The following is a 20480-nucleotide window of genomic DNA, read 5'->3' as shown; positions in this document are numbered from 1 at the left end:
ACGTGCTAAAATATGAATACAGGATGCTCTTGGGGTGAAGGACAATATGGTGAAAATAAATCGCACATCAAAGAGATTAACGACATGGTTGTCAATCGCAATCATATACAATTTTATGTGCAGTTACCTGGGGGTTGTTAAATGAGATTTAAATATTTTACTTGTTAGTTAGAATTACAAAATAAATACATTTTAAATTTTACTAAATTTGATGACATTCAAATTTATTGTCTATGTGCTGTCTCAACTTTCAAAATCATTTAAAAGCAAAATTTGTTATCAGTTCAGGAGAAAACTCCACATGTTTAAATGAATTCACCTAAAAAGAGAAAAAAAAACTAATATTCCAAAAAATAGTCTAAAAGAAAAGAAAAATAAGACCGCCGAAGTGGGTCCTTCTAAAAGTAGGTAACGGTGAATCATGATTTTCTTTAACAAATAACCCAACTAGCAGGTTTATTTGCTAAAACAAATGCTTTTAGGTAAAAGTAAAACAAACACGCTCTACAAAAAAGAGCCAGAGCATACGGCTTATTAACATATATGTATATATGCGTGTATAGTTGTGAATAATATGACCTTATTCCATGCTATATATATTTGTATTTAGAGCTAAGCAAGCAGTGCAGGTAGGCCAATCTGCTGCATCATGGTACACGGCACTCCTCTATGTTCCAGATTTCTTTGGCATACTGAGAGATGGTGCGATCACTGCTGAACTTACCACTACCAGCAGTACTCAGTATAGACATCTTGAGCCATCTCTTTTGGTCCCTGCAACAATATCATAGAATTGGATTAAAGTGTTGCTAATTGTCTTCAGTTAATAAAATTTTAGCACAGATGACACCAGAACAGTAAATCTTCATCCCAAAAATCCAATGATAAATTAAATTATGAGCTTTGTTCATGCTGATGAGGCTAATCTGACCACCCAGAAAATGCCTGCAAGCATGATTGAAGTTGGCCTCTAAATCTGTTATACAAGCATAATTACCACCTGTTAATGTACTGGTAGTTACTAAAATATCGTGCTTACACGGAATGTTCTAAGTGGCCATGCCAACCACATGAACTATCCATGTCGAACAACAGTCATTCTTGGAGCTAAGTTCAGAATGATTGGTAATTCGTTATTTCTGGTTGAATTTCCTTTGTAGGTCCAGCTGACCTCAAGTTTTTTTCAGCCACATGCTAGTATGTGAATCAAAGTACTCGAGCAGGAGAACATAACTTTTAAATCCAAAATTGGGAGCTTATGGATCTTACTTGTAGGCTTCATCTACTCTTGCTTGAGCATCCATGTAGCTGGGGAAGTCATGACCAACAAGGAAATAATCACCACGACCATAACCAGAGTTGCCCTCCAGAGAGTCAAGGAGTTGGGTGTAATCGTAATTGCCAAATATTCCACTTCTTATAAATTGCTTTGCCTCTTCAAAACGAGGATCAGGTTGGAACTGTGTATTGACAAGGATAAATGTAAGAGGAAAAACTTGCTCACTTGTTGGGAAAACAAAGGGATTCAAATGAAAGCAGAAACAGTAACCAATTCATGCTGTTTTTAAGTGAAAGACGTGCATATATTCAAATCTAAATGAACAGTTTGTTAATAATGCTTATGAGAGGGTCAGAGTCATCTTTGATCGATGGGAGTTACAAATACATTAAAAGTTTATTTATTTCAGATCCTCTGCTGCTTTTTGAATAACTAATCCTTCCAGTTTATATTTTGGTTGCATATGAAAAATCTTCCAGATGTTAACACATAAAACGTGTGTTTTGTGCTAATAGGAAAAGGATGATGTCATTAATCCTGTTTAGTAGTGAAACCAAAGAATTGTCTGTCAATCACAGCTCTCAAACTCCAAGTATCAGTCATTCACACCCATCCATTATATCAGCGTTGGGACGGAGCAAAGAGATATTTTCTTACCAATCCATTCTCTCTTTCTTTGCGCAACTTCGGGACCTCATCTGCTGTTGCACCAAAAAGAAAGAAATTCTCCTCACCTATTTCCTCTCTTATTTCAACATTAGCACCATCCAGTGTCCCTATTATGAGGCAACCATTCAAAGAAAACTTCATGTTGCTAGTGCCACTTGCCTCCATGCCTGCAGTGCTGATATGTTGGGATAGTTCACTTCCAGGAATTAGCACCTCAGCCACAGATACATTGTAGTTTGGGACAAACACAACCTGAAAGTTTTGTGAGACAGGAAAGTGAATTCACGCAGGTAAATAGTGTTTTTTAGCATCTTCTCCATCAAAAACTCTTGATTATTTTTTTCAAATTACACAAATTTAATACGCATGCTGGAAGTTATTAGTTTTGCTGCAGCCATACCAGATATGTCAACCAATGATATTACTAGTGGGATTACCTTCTTCTCATTAACAATCACAGATGCTTAATTTAACCAGCAGAGTCCTAACAATCTACTGTGCTGCAATATAACAAACAGTTTTTCGCATACTTGGGACATCTAATGCAATTTCACTGGGATAGGCAAAGGCCCAATACCTTGGCATGAACAGATGAAATATGATAAATTACCTTCAAATAATTATTGACCTCAGGATCATTATTGACAACGACACCGACATCATTCACCAATTTGACAATTCTTTTCGCATTTGTATATGTTGCAAATGCTTTCCCTCCAATCATAATGGTGCGAGGAGTTGTCTTCTTCCTCTCCTCAGGGCTCATCTCCTGACATAGATCACTTCGATAGTTAAAGTTGAATTTTGAATAAAAGTTCTTTAGGGTGGATGATTATGAATATTATTTCAAATTAAGAATGGTAGAAACAAAAGATATATGGTCAAATAGGTTAATTTTTAAATATAAGTGATTGTGCTTGTAGTTAGGAAACATGGTGATTAATCATTTTGAACTTGAAGTGGATTAATATGATCTCACTGTCTGGTAAATTGGCAAAAATAATTGTGAACGTGCTTATATTTCATGGAAGGCTAGCAAATCCAAGTAATGTATATCCTGTACATGCATGATTGACAACAAAACTGTACAATATCAGGATGATTTTATTACCTTTAACTTCTTGTATCTATAAATTGCACCCAGGATATTCAGTAGCTGCCTTTTGTATTCATGGATGCGCTTGATTTGTATGTCAAACAGGCTAGTTGGGTCAATGCTAACACCAGTTACTCGCAATATATACTGGGCCAACCTATGCTTATTGGCCATCTTAGCAGATGCCCATTCAGCTTGGAAGTCTGCATTGTCAGCAAACTATCGAACAAACAATCAGTTAAGGATGTAAATATTATTCCATTAAGAAGAGGCACTTCTAGAGGAAAGCTTATACACTAGAAATTTTCTTGACACTTACTTTCCGAAGACCTACAAGTAGGTCAAGTTTTGTGATCCATTGGTCTGTCTTTAACCATTTGGTAATTATGTCACTCAGCTCAGGACTGCAAAAACGGAGCCATCGACGAGGGGTGATACCGTTTGTTTTATTCTGGAATTTGGTGGGCCATAAAGAGACATAGTCTGCAAATAACTCAGATTTCAAAATGTCACTATGTAATCGGGCAACACCGTTCACCTACAAAGGACCACACAAATGAAATATTAAATTGTATCAGTCAACAACACATTACAGTGAAGAAACAGTGTCTTATTAAAAAAAGAAAGAAAAAAAAATTTTCACTTAGGATAATTGAGTTCAAACACATGAATAAGTAAGCCACCAACATGGATGTGCCTACCTATAACACTTCCCTCCAACCTTACAATAACAAGATCTATTTGGAAAAACTTTGCACCTAAACGAACAAAAATAATGAGCAATAATATAATGTATTCTGATAATCAACAGGACTATGTTCAGACGACGAATTCCACCATGAGTCACTTGCCTACTTCGTCAACAATGAAATAGTTTGTGCTTTTTGCAGAAGAGCCACTTACTGTGTGAGCAGATATTACACATAAGTTTGCCATCCTCACTACTGGCTTTTGTGGACTGTTGTCTAAAATGCACATGCTCGAAAGCTTATTCTCAAGGTCCGGTCGTGTGGTACGAATCATCTGACTGAACTGAAAAACATAACTTCACACTGAAGTGTAATGATACGTATTTAGAGAACAAAAATAAACTATCAGTAACTTACCCGTTTGTCAATCTCTTCTACTATTTCCATATGGCGAGGAAGAAGCTTTGACATCACAGGCTGTGACCACTTCTCAAGTGCCTCAGGAAGGACAGTATGATTGGTATAAGCAATGGTCCTGCTCAATTTAGTAACCCTTAGTTCCCGAACCAATATTCACAATGAGTAAGAAAATGTTATGCTGCAAAAGCCTCTGAATGTGTTCTAGAAATGCATAATGAGACACCTTGTTGTCACATCCCAGGCTTCATCCCATCCAAGTCCTTCGTCATCCATTAGTAATCGCATTAGCTCTGGAATTGCAAGAGTAGGATGAGTATCATTCAATTGTACAGCAACCTTTTTAGGGAACTCGGACCAATGCCTTGGGCTCTCTCCAGTCTTTCTCTCCTTGAATCTGAAAATAAGGTCCTGTAATCGGTCCCGAGATTAGAACCAACAAAGTAAAATGATGGCACAGTTAATACTGCTCATTACATTTGTAAATCGCCAGAAAATCTGAATTTGAAACAATTAAACCTTCAAAAGCACCACTGGAAATGGGTACTTAGAGCATCTACAAGACCCTCAACTTCTCATCATGAAATTAGAATATGTTTCTTGCTTTCTAGATTAACAGTTACAGGTTTCTTGAACACAACTCAATTGAAACTAAATTCTTTAAATAAACAAATTGTCTCATTATGTTTCAGGAACACCATTACAAAATTGGTGTTCATTGCTCGAAATGAGAAGCAACATTCTGATAAGAATGTACATTTGGTGTTAATCTTGAAGTAGCATGAACTGGTGACACCAAACCAAAGAGGAAAGTAAGTCGACTATTGCATATAGGACTAAGCCAAGACCTTGGAACCATCAATGATTTAGATTATCATATTCGTCCAATACATTATTCTTACCACAAGAATGCACAAACCCTCGTGTCATATCAGAGCGAACATCTCTCTAAATGCTCTCCCCAAGCATTCTGTCAAGTAGGAAGATGCTGTGTATATTACTTACATGTAGTAGCTGGAACTTTAGCCTATGTGACCAGTTGGCCCAAATAATAGGTAAACTGCCTCTACTTTGGAGAAACCTAAGAGGAGTCTTGATAGATGACTGATAATTTCTGCTTCCATTGAGATCATATAGCATTTATAGCTTCTTTTGATGATTTAATAATTATAAACAATTTAGAAATTGAATCTTACATAGAACTTAACAAAATGGGGCCATGAAACAGATGTTAAAAAAGAAATCAAAGGCAAGTAGCCAACCTGAAGAGACGCACTGCAGAGAAAGAATTGTTGTTTCAATCGTAAAAGCTTCCCGTCTTCAGTTGCATCCCCAGGATATAGAACTGCACAAATCTGAGAGTGCACAGATATCATACAGCAGAGCATTAAGCAAACATTCTACATATATTGTCATGTGTTGTTTGTTCGTAGAACATAGCTCAAAATGTTTATCACTCTTTTAAGTTTAGCCTTGTAGTTCTGTTACTCATATTACTGAAACCTATGCTGACGATTAATATTTAACCTGAGAAACTGTTCTTTCTAGATACTCATTTTTATCTGAATGTATTATAGATACCTGTTGAGCTCGAGAATGCAACTGTGCTGCAGATTCATATTGTCCATCATTAAACAAAAATAGATCGAAATCCTCAGCTCGAGCTTTCGCTTCCCAGAGGCGAAGACTAATTGTGTTTTTGGTTTTGTATCCTGGGATTGGCACATCATAAGCTAGGGCTTGCAAAACCTCTCCTCCAATCCATTTTCGGCTGCCATAGTTCAAACGGCAACCATAAATAAAGAATTATGCATTCAAGAGAAAGCAAGTTGCATAGCTTGGTAGAAAAGGAAAAGGCTTTTGATGCAAATTATTGTCTCCACTTGCCTATATGCAGCCAAAATCATTTAATACACAAATACTTTGGTCATAAACATATCAATACTAAACTGTCACTTACGAGCCATTTGGATTAACCTTGACAGAACCAAAGAATCTGACAGGGAAGACCACATCATGCCTGACTATTTCCCAAGGACTAAATTTCTGCAGAATTTCAATTGAAACAAAGTGTCAGTACTTACTGTTCTTACATGTCAAAAACAATCTTTGACATAGCTTTCTAGTGAATATGAACCTCAAGCCAGTCCTCAGCTATTTCTTGCTGGCCCTCCATGGTAATTTGCTGCTTGAAGAGCCCATATTTGTACCTCAAACCGTATCCCCATGCAGGCAAATTTAAGCTTGCCATAGAATCTAAAAAGCATGAAGCCAGCCTTCCTAGTCCACCATTTCCTAGGGCCGCATCTTTCTCCTGCAAGGTTTTATTTTTAATGGTCACATCTTAGGAAGTAACATTGATGAATTGCAGTGTCCATCCTTTTATACATTTCAAGGCTCATTTAAAACTGAAGAAGGAAAAAATATATCAAGTTTTCTTGAGAATGGCATACGTTGGCATGGTTCAATTGAATTGATGAGACGGAAGTATAATTGCTCAAATTTGTGCGCAATATTTATCCAGTACAAGAAATGAAATGCCATGAACTGGTCTTTAGTGGAGCCATAGTCCACAAATAACAAATTAAGCCAGTAGCATGTCATATAATGATTGAGTTGCTCCAAATGACTACCTGCTCAACTATCTCCTCAAGTTCATATCCGAATTTCTGCAGTGCTTCAGCATATGCACCTTGGATGTCCAGATTCCCAATTGCGTTATTCAGGGCTCGTCCTTGAAGGTATTCCATGGACAAGTAATACGTTTGCTTAGGATCAACTTTGTGGAAATGACAGTAGGTCTCATTCCATTGCTGCAAAAGCAATCGAACCGTGCACCAAAAAGTTAACAAACCCATACACCCTTCTCAAGTAAATGGAAAATGCCGGAAGACAATACCATAGAATTGGAAAGACGTGGAACATAGGTTTTATGCAAACATAGGTAGATAAGCAAACACAGAAAACACTCATGTAATCTATAAAAACTGCAAGGATCAACATATCAAGAACTGAAAGATACTGGCTTTATAGTTAATTAGTTACCTGTATGAGACGATCACAAACGCTTTCTGCAGCTGCATAGTAAGCTTGCTCTGGCTCGAACTTGAACGGAGAAAAGTGAGGACTGTACTGCGCATGATAGTTGATATTCGAGGCAATCTGCGCAGGTTCATCCGCCAAAGGATTCGCAGCCACTTGAACTTTGGCGGGAACGCTTGATACAGTTGCGCCGTTGGCTTTCCCGGTGGCTGCCATTGACACCTTTCCTCAAACAGCTCTTGCTTTGCAGCTTCTTCAGACAAATCAAACAAAGAAAGATAAAAAAAAAAGAGGAATCGAATTAATTTATCAACAAATCAATAACCAGATTATGTTGATAATATTAAATTTTTAAGGAAATTAAAACATTTCAAATATTACAAACAATATAATAAAATAGCAGATACTAAATTACAAAAGTACAAGGAAGGCGCGTTAAAATCCATAAACATAAACACTACTTCAATATTAATGTATGAAATGCACTTTCTATTCAAGTATTAACGAATAATCTAGTTATTAAGCTAACAAATCCAGATAAGCATGTAAATACAGAAATTAAACCAAAAAAAATTGAAAAACAAAAATCAACGATAATCAACAGAAAAATCAGAAGACCATTAACGCAACGAAAGAGGTAAAAACAGAAGAAAAGTAGCAAGTTACCTCAAAATATGGCTTCGGTTGCGAACCAAACACCAAAGCCTCTCAAAAACTTCACGCAGAATTGTCTATATGTAAAGAAAACGAAGAAGCTCGCTCAATCGTTCTTTTATTTATTATACACGCGTATAAAGAGAAATGAGAAGATATTTTGCAGCAGTAAAAAGAATATGCTTAAATATAAGATATTTAAAAGCAGAAACAGACAAGCAACGTAGAGAAGAAGATTTTTTTTTTTTTGTTTCAGAAAGAAAATGCTGAAGAAGAAGAAGAAGAAGGTAAAAGTGTAATCGCCTGTTTGTTTCCAGAGAAAGAGACTGGAAAAGGAATGGAAGGAAAGTTACGGAGAGATCACATGATAGCGGAGTGACGTGGAGTCAAAGGGGGGAATGGAGAGCCTGTCCTTGGATCAGACGTTTGATTTTTTATTATTTAAATATAGATTTTTTTAATAGAAAGATGACGCGTGGATTTCTAAGATGCAAAGGCGCGTATCACAAAATAAATAAATAAATAAATTAATTAATTAAGTTCCGTCCACCCCGGTTTCCTTCTTTCTAGATCAACAGTACTGTGTGGGTTTTCCTTATTTTTTCTTTTTAATTAACATAATGTTATTTAGTTAGTTAGCAGGAGCTTTAATTAAAATTGTGATTATATTATTAATTACATTATAATGATTATATTATAGAGTATTTTGAACCATGTTTAAAATTGACTAACAAAATCATATCTTAACTTGAAATTGAAATTACGTATAACCCAATTTTGGTTAAAAAGATCTTTTCTGGAATTGCTTTGATTAGGAGAAAAAGTTTGGGTGCACTACTAGGTTAATTCACTTAAGTTAGAATTAGTTTAATGCAATTACTAAGTTAAAATTAATTATAAAATCCACTAAGTTAATTTTTGTCTCAATATTTTCCACGTTCAAAATTATCTCAGTTATTTTATTCAAGATTAAAATTAAAGAGTAATCATGTCAAGATTAGTACCGAGACTCTACTCGCGCTAAAAAAAATTATATAAAAATATATTTAAATTGAGGTTAAGGTTTAATTATGTCTAAATCAATATAATATAAAGCCTAATACATAATTAGGTGAAGATTAAACCCAAAATTATTTTAAATTAGGATCTTATTTTCATAAATATGTCTTTAATTTATAAAAAAATAAAATATAAAATATACATCGTATGAAATGTAAAAATAATAAATAATACATATTTGATTCTGATGTTGTATGTATAATTTATAAATAAATTATCTTGTATTTTTTCATATATAAGATCATATTATTTATAAACTTAATTTTTTTTACAATATAAATTTAATCTTATTTATTTTATAATTTCTTTTATATTATCTCTTATTTTTATACTGAAAAACAATAAAAATAAGTAAGAATTGAAAAAAAAAATATAATTTAATTTGAAATAAAGAACTGTATGAAATATCAAGTGAAAATTTTGATTGTTTCTTTAATTTTATCTTTGGACTTAGTTTAATTATTATTGACTTTTTGGTTATTTTTAGATTTTTTTTTAGTTTTATAATTAATATTTTTAGTTTATCATGAAATATTATTTTATGTTTACCTAAATTAAAATATATTAAAAAATTGTGGGTTTCAATCCAATACTGGATCCAGAATTTATACCTTCAATTTTCTTCTAATTCAATTTATACAGAAATGAACACTCATAAGTCAACACAACAAGAGAAGTACATAACACATGCACCCTAATGGGTGACTCAAATACTATTACTAGTTTGGCAGAAATAACAAATTTCTTTAAAAATACACTATACAAAATAAAAAAAAAATTATATACAAAACTCAAAAATCACCCATGATTTTTTCCAAATATAGAAAGTGAATACAACATTATCTTTAGTTGTACAACTAACAAGATTAATCAATCTCTCATCAAGAATTATATATGGATGATCAAATTGAGACTTGTACTACATGTAAGTACCTCACTCAAATGAAATTCCAGAAGTAATATGCTTTATGCAGAAATGAAGTCATGGCTATCACCATCTTGAATCCCAAATAATACCTTCCTCTCATTCTTTGCATCTTTCATGACAAAATTTGCGGAGTGCTGAGAAGCCGAGAAGGTGTTTTCTCTGAACTCTTTCCGGATTCCCCATAACACTTCGCCACATTTTTTCATCGAAGGCCTTGAGTGTCTCACTGGTGCGAGACACTGGTGAGCCAGTTTAAGCACCCTTTCCATTGCCTTGTTTGATGCTGGACTTCTCTTCATCATTGGATCCATCAAGAATATAGCATCTCCTTCTTTTAACTTTTGCAATGCCTGCGTGATATATGTGTTACGATATATGACACTTGATGTTGTTCAAGATGAAAATTACGCAAGCATTTTTTAAAAAAAATAAGTAAAAAAGACAAGAATTTATGTAATTCAATTAAGAAGATCACATGCCCCAACTATGAAAGAATCCTAAAGCTATAATGCATTTCTCTTCTCATTATCAGTTGGGTCAAGACAGGTTCAGTGAGGGATGAAATTCGGACTTAAAAGGGGCATTTTGTGATCGTAGGGAGCAAGTGAAGATTATCTCTTTAACCATATTTTGAATGGTGGGGAATGAGAGGAATAAGAGAGCTTTTGATAGGGTTGAAGATGTTGATGATTTTGATATTCTAAAGAATAGATGGTTCCACTCTCTTGGTTTTTTTATTACTGGGTCATCTTCTTTATTTTATGGAAGATTTAACTAACTTTGTAGATAATTTGATCTGTACATGGGCAGCACTCCCTTGGTACTTATAACAATATACTTCACACTTTTTATTTAAAAGAAAATGCATCTCTCCTGAATTACATTTAAATCTACAAAATAACAGTAATAACAGTTCTAAAAAAAATAACTCCTTCCTCAATATATTAGAGGGCGGGCTTCTATTTTAGATTCTTGTATTGCAGAAATACCAACTAGTATCATGCTTGACTTTAAAGGTAATTTATATGCATGGAATTTTTGGGCCTATTTGATTTACACAGGATGCAAATTTCAGCAGTAGCAGCAGTTTTGCATTCTGGGGATGTTTTGATACTTACCCATCTAACAGTTACCCTCTCTTTCAGTTGCTTCTTTGGTTCAATAGGGCGTCTTCCGCTCATTAGCTCCACAAGCAAGACACCGAAGGAGTAGACATCGCTCTTTTCAGTGAGTTGATACGTCCTCATGTATTCAGGATCCACATAGCCAACTGACCCTTTGATTTGTGTTGAAATATGAGTTGCACTAGGATCTTCCACAGCCATCCGTGCAAAGCCAAAATCTGCCACTTTTGCCCGGAGTTTCTCTGTGATGAGGACGTTTGATGCTTTTATGTCTCTGTGGATTATCGGAGGATCTGCAAGTGAACCAGAGAACTCTTAGCTTTTGGAAATACCGATTATAATGAATCATGTTAAACTAGCTTCTTCAGGTTTAGCCTTGCAAAACTTATGAATAAATTGACTCGGATCTCATTGACATGTTAGAGTAGAGGACCATTATAAATATGAGATGTTCTCTACTTGTTATCGAACCTCAAGATTCATACAGGTTACAGCATGAAACCGTCTGTGAATTGCCATACGAAGAAGAATCTGTTAATTTGAACATAGATGCCAAGAGCCAAATTAAATTGGGAAAGCTTCATGTAAAAACCTGTGTACATGTGAAGGTAGGTGATGGCATGAGCTACATCAATGGCAACATCCAGACGTTCTGCCATTTCAAGTCCATTTCCTCGAACATCTGCAGCAAGAAATAACTAATTGAACCAGAATCCAAAGCTCCAAACCAACATTAACCTAAAGGTGCACAAAGCTACTCTACTGAGCCTTTTCTCCATCTTCCGCTCTTTAGCCATTGAAGCAATTAAATGAACTGGAATCTTTTGTTTTCTCTTACTTTCAGTAGGAAATTACAGTTCTAATGTCATAGTTTTTATATTACGAAAAGGAGAAATGCCCAGAAATAAAAGAGAAAAACAGAACAGTCTACTCTCATCTTCGAAAATACTATTCACTTCACTTACTATCCAGATGTTCTCGCAAAGTTCCATTGCCAACAAATTCAACCAAAAGAATCTGTTCATCTTTGTGCTCCAGAAACCCGAATAACCTCACCAAATTTAGATGCTCGATCTTGGACAATGTAAATATCTCATTCTTGAATTCCTGAGAAAAGCACTTCCCATTGTTGTTCTGTCACCAAATTTCAAGTCATTAGGCATGTCCACACAGTTTCTTACTTTTTACAATATTATTATCGTATCATTTGTTGGTAGTACAAAAAATTATATACAAGATATCACGCGATAGTATGAGAATAACATAGGATAAAACAAGATTTTCCTTAGGATAGAATCAAACAAGATTTTGTTGCACTTGCTGCTTGGAGGATTAGAAAGAATAATTAATAACTTGAAAAAAATGTTATCGTCTTCTAATTCCACGTTCAATTTAATTTGCAGTCAACATGATTGGTTAAGAAAGGAGTTTTATAATATTATACAAAAATGAGAAAAAAAATTTGCAGATATCATAGAGATTAACAGTTTACCCTTTTAGCTCGCTTTACAGCAACCATAGATCCATTATTAAGCCTTCCTTTGTACACTGTCCCAAATCTCCCCTCTCCAATTTTATTTGCCAGAGAGAAATTCCCAGTTGCTTTCTGAATCTCTTGAAACGAGAAAATAACTATCCCATTCTGTTCACTTCTAGAATTGTTATTAGAACTATAAAGCGAACCGGAGGACCTCAATTTTCCTGACTTCTGGGTATAGCTGCTTCCAGTCGAATGATTTGATGAAACTGCAAATCATATGGAAAAAACTGCATTTGCTTTTACCTTTCTAAAATCTCAAAGCCTTTAAAACTATTTTCTGATCAAGTAACAACGATTTTGAGGACTAAAATTCATTGGCATGACTAATGAAGATTTAAGAATTAATGAACTATCATTAAGAATTCATATAATCGACCCAGTAAACAGCATACAGAGACTCATGATGGGTTCTAGTTCATTTTTCATCAGTTTTAAGAATTATGAACTATCATTTAATTGAGAACTTGTGATTTTTTAAAAAGATTTAAAACTATGGCTTTGGATGCCGTTGATCATTTATAGGGATTTTTAATATTAAAAAAATATTGATGGATGAGTTCATGTAAGTTGTTGTGTAATCTTATGGAACGCCCTTAACCGGAAGCCTTATTTGGGAACTTCCTTCAACTTATACAGTTTGCTCAATTGAGAATTATCATTTTAAAAACTGGGAATTACTGGAATATCTAGTTACCACTTATGGAGAATGGATAATCAAACAGGTATATATATCTAAAGTCTAAATTCATATAATCAACCAGTAAAAAGGCTCACAGGAGACTCATATCCTACCATTCTCTGAATTCTGAAATTCCATAGAACTTTCAACAGAAACGGAAAAAAAGAAATCAAAGCCAGTTACTTACAGGAAGATCCTCTGGTTTGACTGGTGATTGTGTTGGCATAAGTAAGAACAGCATCTTTTGTGGACGGCTTGCTCTGACCGAGAGAAAAAGTGAAAAATGCAGCAACTTTCTTAGCAGCAGCTTTGAAAAACTTGAGACCAGGCTTAGCTCTGTGATTGTTCCGTCTGGTTCTTATGGCGGTCAGTGCATAATCTGATCTGGGTTCTGGCTCTCTTGGCATTCTGTAATGGAAAACGAGTTGTTCTGACCTCTTTTGCTCCTGGGTAGACCTGATTGAAGTTTGATAGTTTCTTCATGTCAATAAATTTCTTTTAAGGGACTGATGATGTTTGTCTGTTGCTTCATTTGTTTCTTGATTGTTTCTTGTCAGACCAATTCAACTCTGCTTGCTTGTGTGAAGATTACTAAGGCCACGGTTTGACTTCACAAAACCAGGTAAACCGTGTTTTGTCTTTGCAACCTAGATAGCCTTATACATATATAAATGGCCGGAGTTTGAAGAGAATAAAAAGACATGTTTTTATATATGAATATAAATTTTAGAACTGGAAAAATATTTTTAACGTAACAATATAACTTTCTGTGTTTGTCAATTAAAATTTTAAAATCAAACCCTACTCTTCGTATGGATAATATGTTACAATTTTGTTATAGGGTTCTTTTCCTTTATAATTTAATTATTGAATTAACAAAAATTATTTTTTAATTAATTTTTTTATAGAAATAATAAAAATTATTAGTTATATAATAAAAAAATAACTTTTTGTGATTTCTATTTACAATTAAAAATAAAAATATATATAAATAATTAATTATTTTTCTTAAGATTAATCTTCAATTCTTATAACTTTTAAATTTTATTAAAAAATAAAATATTGTCAAAACAAAAAAAAAAATTCATATTTGTATTAAAATATCTTAAAATCAAAATTTTACAAATTTAAAAACCAAAATTATAACCAAAAAAATTCTTAACACCTAATTGTAAAAAAGTGAACAATTGAAGAACAAAAATAATAATTTAAATTTTAAAAACTACAAGAGTATATAGATATCTAATAATTAAAAAATTAATATTTACAATTCATGGTATAAATTGAATCTATGACATTTTCAAAATCAAAATAGAATAAAAAAAAAAAATAGCATGTTCATCACGCAAAAATTTGTAAACGTGATGGCCTCAAGCTCTTATTTATCAAAGCTTTAAATACCAACTACTCCAATATTTTACATCACCCTATGACTTAAAGTAATACTAAGACCTTGACGTTTAGAATTCAATTTATATACACACGTGTAACTATCTTACATTTTATCATCTGTACCATCCATTCCTTCATTGTTCATTTCAAGAATTAATTACTTCACTATGATGTCAATATGTGATAAAAAAATTGTCTTAAAGATTTATTATGATATATATATATATATATGTAGTCAAAAGTATATTTTTTAAGAAATAACTAAACAAGGGAACTAATAATATGTTGAACATTTCAAACATACCTTTACACAAGCTGTTGCAAATTTGACAACAATCCTTGTTAATGGTGTACCTGGAAAACAGATCTTTGATACATGAGGATGCTAAAAATCACCTTTCTCTACATTTCTCCTCTGATTTCATCCAGTGGAAAAATATTAAAATGAAATTTTATTGAAAGAAAAAAGTGAAAATGATGTTATTAATTTATACAAGAATTCCAAGGCCCTACATTCTGGGTAATTCTGGACCAATCTGCTTCTTCTCCAGGTTCCAGTTGCAATATATACAATCCAGGGAAGGCAAAAATGCCCTTTTATACAATATTTCAGTGCCCTATACTAAGATGTTCTCAGCCACACTATGCCTCCTCCAATTTCTTGGACTCTGTACAATACCTCATGGGAAGTTAACTCCCAATCACAAATGATATAAATATTATTGTTGCTTTAGCTTTACTCACATCACTAGCATATTTCTGTGAGGCGGTCGAAATAGCAGGCGCAAGAACAATTGAAACTCATGAAACTGCTGCAGAGAGAGAATTCATGCAGTAAAGTTAATCATAGCGACAGATTGCTTATAGAGCTGCTCAACGATGTAGAATCAATATAATGTCACACAAAATAATCAGTCTACTAAATATTAAGTTATAATCAGCTGTTCCAGTAAGTGTAAGAAATGACATAATTTATATGGTACGTTAACACTCCCTCCACTCACACTTAGAATTGTAACTGAGCAAAGTAGGCGACAGAAGGCATTTGTATTCCCTCCATGGATAACTACATACACAATAAATTTACAGAAAAAGAGGCTCAACTTAGGATCTCAAGCTCCAGCACTATATTAAAGATGTGTTTGGGAGCGGCTGAAACTTCTGTAATAAATTTAAAAGTACTGTTACATTAGCTGTTGAGAGTTAAAAAATACTTTTAATGAGAAACTGTTAGTTGTTTTGTAAAGATAGTTACAGAAAGTGTCACTTTAGAATAAAGCCAAGACATTATATATTGAATATTAACATCCTGTATATTAAATAGAAAGATTTTATAAATAAAAAAAATTGGTAAGTTGCGCAAGTCGGTCTTTGCCAAGGGCAGCATCTCCCATTGACGAGTATAATACCATTTACTAACTTATTCTTCAATAACCAAGTAACGAGTTTAGAGGTGCAGGATATCATGCCACTTTCTGAGTGGACCTTTAGGGTAAAGGGTAAAGGAATATATCTTCACTTTTATAAGATATAATTAAGGAGCTCAGCGCCAGATGATGGGATAAGTTGGGAGATTTTGGGTGGGGGCAGCCACCAGAAAAGGAATAAAAGAGAGCAATATCAAAGCATCTTGATGGCGATATCAAAACATCTTCACAATAAAGGTTGACTTACCAGTTTCATCGAAATTCACCCTCTCTCCAGTTGAAAAGATGATGTAGAATAGAGCAGAAAGGAAATAAAGGAGAGATGTCAGCAACAGAAATCCTTGGAAGGATCCCACCATTTCCACGAAGAAACCTGCTCCAACTGTTCCCACTATAGCAGCCAGTGTTCCAGCAGTATTTGATATCCCTAAAACAAAAGGGGAACACACTATCATACCATGGCAAATTAGAGGATCTCCAAATTATGTTTCCTTATGCTTTGTGTCAAAGAAATGCTTTGTACATTTTTCGACTCCTTGTTGACTCATATTTAAAGACAAATTAATATAATATTGCTTATAAAAAAGAAAAGAACAAGCACTTAAACAGATGGTGACATCATATCACAATCCAAATATCTGCTAAATGACTTCAAGGTAGATTTTTCACCGCTTAACATTATTACCAACGGTTGTCATGTGACAACCTTTCTCATATGAAAAAATCAGGTTAAAAAAAATTTAGAAGGATGAAGAAAAAGGAATTTCTGTACCATGTAAAACACCAGAATATTGCGGAGCAATCTCCTGGTAATAGAAAGAAACAAAAATCAGTTAGAGGGAAGTAACACTGTAAATCCAGCTTATGATTCAACTCCTAGATTTACCATACCTGAAGATTGACAAGAAACCCGGAATGACTGAATGATTTTAGTCCAACTGCCAAACTGAGCCAAGCAGATGCAATTATAGGATTTTTTGATGCTGTCAAACCAATAAGAGCAACCCCTGCACCAACAAAACCAATTGACTGTCCAGAAGGAACAGATTAGATGCTTAGAATGTAACTCAATGAACAAAAGAATCTAAAGTAATACCAGCAGACAATCAAAATACAGTATACAGGAACAATATAATGTACAAACAAGTTCCAACCTACTAAATTCAGATAAAAGAATATAGTTTAGCTTTTGCAAATCAGAAGAGTTACTACCATTCAAAATAGACAGAGAATAAATTTATGTTTTGACCTTTTGTTGCAGGAATATCAAATTTTCTAAAAAATAACATATGAGCAAAGGGTGAATGTCTCAATCTACACTGATCACAGAGCAATATAACACCTGCATGATCTTGCGAGTCAAAGTGACACTCATGCCACCCCGTATCAGCATGTCTGACCACAAACCAGCAAAATATCCAGCAAATGCCATCACACTCCATGGAACAGCACTAAACCATGCTGCTTTTCTTAGGTCCACATGATAGATCTGCAGAAGATGACTCTTAATTTGTATCTCAGTCCAGTAGTAGGTGTTTGTGGAACACAAAGGAACGCAGGTTACATCTATGCATAAGGCCTTACCGAGTTGAAGTAAATAGGCATCCATGAAAGAATAACAAAAAAGCCCTGCAGAAGAGTTCTTAATCAGTGAATAGTTTAGGTCAACAGATGTAATCAGCAGATATGGAGACAGCATTCATAGAAAAGGTTAACATTAATAAGTCACGTGCATACTACTTTATCATTTTTTTCGTATTTTAAGGTATCATCTCTTCATTATAAAATAACTACTAGTAAAAGATGCATATGGATTACCCAGCTGTGCATTGCATTTGCAACAATTAGGGACCATGTTGGCATTCTAGAGAGCAAGCACCTGAAGGGTGGGATCATTTTGGTTCTCTTTTGGTTATTATTCCCCACTGCAAAGTATTTCTGGTGCTTGTTGGTTATGTATTCTAATTCAAATTTTGAGATCTGGGAATGCCTATCGGGACTGCTTGATATTGCTGATAACCATACAACAAACCAAAGAAATCCAGATAATCCAAAGATGACAAATGGTCCGAATATACCACCATGAGACATGAGAATAGGAGACAGCATCAATCCTACTGCATTTCCAAGCTGAAATCCAGCCATTGCAATTCCAACAGCTCTTGCACGTTCTGTCTGAGGAAACCATCTAAAAAAAAGTTTTCTATAGTTTCTTGAAAAACATAGCTTCAACATATTATTTCTAGAAAATTTGTACCGGAAGAAAGGTGCTTAGTATCACCCTTTTTTACATTGACCATCACCATTTATCAAACAGTACATTGAGCAGACCACCAATACCTTGCTACCATGTTGTTCATGCAAGGAAGAGCCACGCCTTCAGCAATTCCAAGCATGGCTCTCGCAACAAGTAGCGCCCATATGGAAGTTTCAGCAGCCCATGGTGTTAAAAAGGTCGCTAGTGACCATAAAGCCACACCATATGCCATGACTATCTTACCACCATAATGGTCCACTAAAGTTCCTCCAGCTATCGGCGAGACAAGGTATCCCCAAAGGAATGATGACTGCCACAAATATTTATGGTAAAGTTAGATGCAACTAAAGACAGCTTTCATTTTCAGTCCATGAAAAGAGACCATTATCATTGGCCACTATAAGTTTATATACAGTTACACACACATCAAATTTATGGAATGTTTTATCAGTTCAATTCTTGAAATCTTAAGCTGATATGAGAGAACATAATCTATTAGTTATATGTAAACACATTCTTTCACGTGTAAGAAGATAAACCGAAAAGCACAGAGGCCCGGAAGTAAGGTGCATACCGGATGGAGATTGATGGGCTCTGCACAACTATAATGGATGGAAGAATGAATAATCAAATAATAAGAGGGGATGAGATTTTTAAATTTGAACATATAAATATAATACCACCCTAAAATAATAGATTGAGCTAGTTATGGAAAAGTTTAAAATCATAGGTTTCAGGTTCATTCCTCCTCAAAAACCAACTATAACGATTTACAACCCAACAAAGTTTTGGTAAAAATGGAAGGAAAAGATCTTGAAAGCGACAATTCAAATTAAGAAGGAAACCAGAGTAACCACCTGAACAATACCAGAGAACGACCTGCTCCACCCGTGCGCCAGAGACAACGGCACGATCGCCACCGACATCACCACGCGGTCCGCATTGCATAGAGCCAGCGCCAAAGCCACCATCGCCACCACCTTCACCCGCTCAGACGTAATGAACTCCGCGAAACTCGCAGTCTGAACATCACCCTCCTCCGGTAACCGAGCGTCGTTCGACAAAACCCTAACTCGGCGAGACTGACTCGCCCGGAACCCGGCCGAGCCTCCAATTCCTACACCTCTCGTCCCGGAAGGAAACCCTAGGGGTTTCTGCAAGGCGAAACATGCACCTAGCTGAAGTTGAGCTGTTCTTGAGTCAGTGATTCTGGTATTTTGATAGACCTGAGGAGCGAAAATCCGAATTGGTCGGTTCACGGACAGTGAGGAGCTCATGTTGATGATAAACTTGAACTAAGTCGACCGAGTCCGGGGCAACTGTGAAAACCAACGGCCTGGTTTATACGCCATTGGCGCACGAAATGTCTTGTACTGCCCTTACGTACAGAGAGAAATGGCGGCGGTATTATCCGTAAATTTAGCAAAGCTTTGAGAATTAGAACGGAAATTGGTCTTGTCGTTTTATGTTGTGGTCTGTTCGTTTTGGGCTTGAGTTACTTATTGACCGCCCTTCTCAATTAAGCCCAAAAAAAAGGCCCTAACTTAATTAAAAAAGATTAGTTAATTATCTCTTGTTTTAAGGCTTTAATTATCTATTATTTTAGTAACTTACATATTAATCAAATGAAGAAAGATTGAGATTAGTTAATCATGAAATGCTTTAAATCATTATGGTAAATGATATTTCGTTAATGGGGGATACAGTGGGGCTTTTGAAGGAACTTCGACAAGAGCTTTCCAGGAGAATTTCAAATCTACTTTTATTATTTTTTTTTATTTTTTATGTATTTTTTATTCTCCATTCCTCTGTGATTTGTAAGCATATTTGTGTAATAAATCCATACGTGCATCATTAATAAATTATTATTATTATTATTTTTGCATGCATATTCCATTATTAGTTATTTATAATGCAATAGGTGTAGCACCGTAAGTTTAATGGGCTGATCAGATGAATTGTATGATGATTCATTAATGTTTGTTACGATTCATTGTGTGTAAGATTTATTAATATTTAAATTTAATCATATTTAGATAATGATCTATTAATGTCTGATAGTAATACTTATTTTTATTTGTATTAAAAATATGTTATAGTTTTATATTTAAATAAATTATCTATTTTGTTCATGTTTAATTGTATATAATAATAAATAAAAAATAAAAAATATATAGTGTTAAATATAAAGATATATAAATATATTTAGTTAAATATATATCTAATTA

The 20480-nt window shown here is 34.4% G+C and overlaps 3 protein-coding genes across 8 annotated transcripts; all 3 read right to left on the bottom strand.

Annotated features, from left to right (window-relative positions):
* Positions 1-359: 359 nt before the first annotated feature.
* PHS2 (alpha-glucan phosphorylase 2) lies at positions 360-8223 on the bottom strand. 2 transcript variants are annotated; one of them, XM_088214215.1, is made up of 16 exons: positions 7859-8223; positions 7196-7445; positions 6784-6963; positions 6288-6464; positions 6111-6196; positions 5732-5921; positions 5413-5505; positions 4377-4561; positions 4151-4268; positions 3948-4076; positions 3364-3582; positions 3060-3263; positions 2559-2717; positions 1937-2200; positions 1270-1460; positions 360-774 (listed from the first exon to the last, which is right to left on the bottom strand). In XM_088214215.1, the coding sequence occupies exons 2-16, from the start codon at positions 7406-7408 to the stop codon at positions 648-650; spliced, it is 2535 nt and encodes an 844-aa protein (XP_088070341.1). In that variant the 5' UTR covers positions 7409-7445; positions 7859-8223; the 3' UTR covers positions 360-647. The 2 variants fall into 2 exon arrangements, with proteins under 2 accessions (XP_088070341.1, XP_088070340.1); XM_088214214.1 differs by having other exon boundaries at positions 7196-7442.
* Positions 8224-9582: 1359 nt separating this feature from the next.
* CRCK1 (calmodulin-binding receptor-like cytoplasmic kinase 1) lies at positions 9583-15219 on the bottom strand. Of its 2 annotated transcripts, none has more exons than XM_022036019.2 (8): positions 15082-15219; positions 14873-14922; positions 13364-13823; positions 12450-12703; positions 11923-12091; positions 11550-11639; positions 10952-11250; positions 9583-10183 (listed from the first exon to the last, which is right to left on the bottom strand). In XM_022036019.2, exons 3-8 carry the CDS (start codon positions 13581-13583, stop codon positions 9872-9874), a joined length of 1344 nt encoding a protein of 447 aa, XP_021891711.1. In that variant the 5' UTR covers positions 13584-13823; positions 14873-14922; positions 15082-15219; the 3' UTR covers positions 9583-9871. The 2 variants fall into 2 exon arrangements, with proteins under 2 accessions (XP_021891711.1, XP_088070344.1); XM_088214218.1 differs by having other exon boundaries at positions 13364-13632.
* Positions 14998-19692, bottom strand: PHT4;3 (phosphate transporter 4;3). 4 transcript variants are annotated; one of them, XR_015817302.1, is made up of 10 exons: positions 19110-19692; positions 18336-18562; positions 17814-18183; positions 17580-17624; positions 17338-17484; positions 16887-17024; positions 16768-16801; positions 16243-16422; positions 15313-15380; positions 14998-15236 (listed from the first exon to the last, which is right to left on the bottom strand). XR_015817302.1 is itself a non-coding variant. In XM_088214216.1 (9 exons), the coding sequence occupies exons 1-9, from the start codon at positions 19527-19529 to the stop codon at positions 15370-15372; spliced, it is 1572 nt and encodes a 523-aa protein (XP_088070342.1). In that variant the 5' UTR covers positions 19530-19692; the 3' UTR covers positions 14998-15369. The 4 variants fall into 4 exon arrangements, 2 of the variants coding, with proteins under 2 accessions (XP_088070342.1, XP_088070343.1); XR_015817303.1 differs by having other exon boundaries at positions 15313-15377; XM_088214216.1 differs by having other exon boundaries at positions 14998-15380.
* Positions 19693-20480: the final 788 nt, after the last annotated feature.

Source organism: Carica papaya, chromosome 2 (genome assembly GCF_054855325.1).
Source record: "Carica papaya isolate Zhongbai chromosome 2, ASM5485532v1, whole genome shotgun sequence".
Lineage (NCBI taxonomy): Eukaryota > Viridiplantae > Streptophyta > Magnoliopsida > Brassicales > Caricaceae > Carica > Carica papaya.
This window is presented reverse-complemented; position numbering and strand designations above follow the sequence as displayed.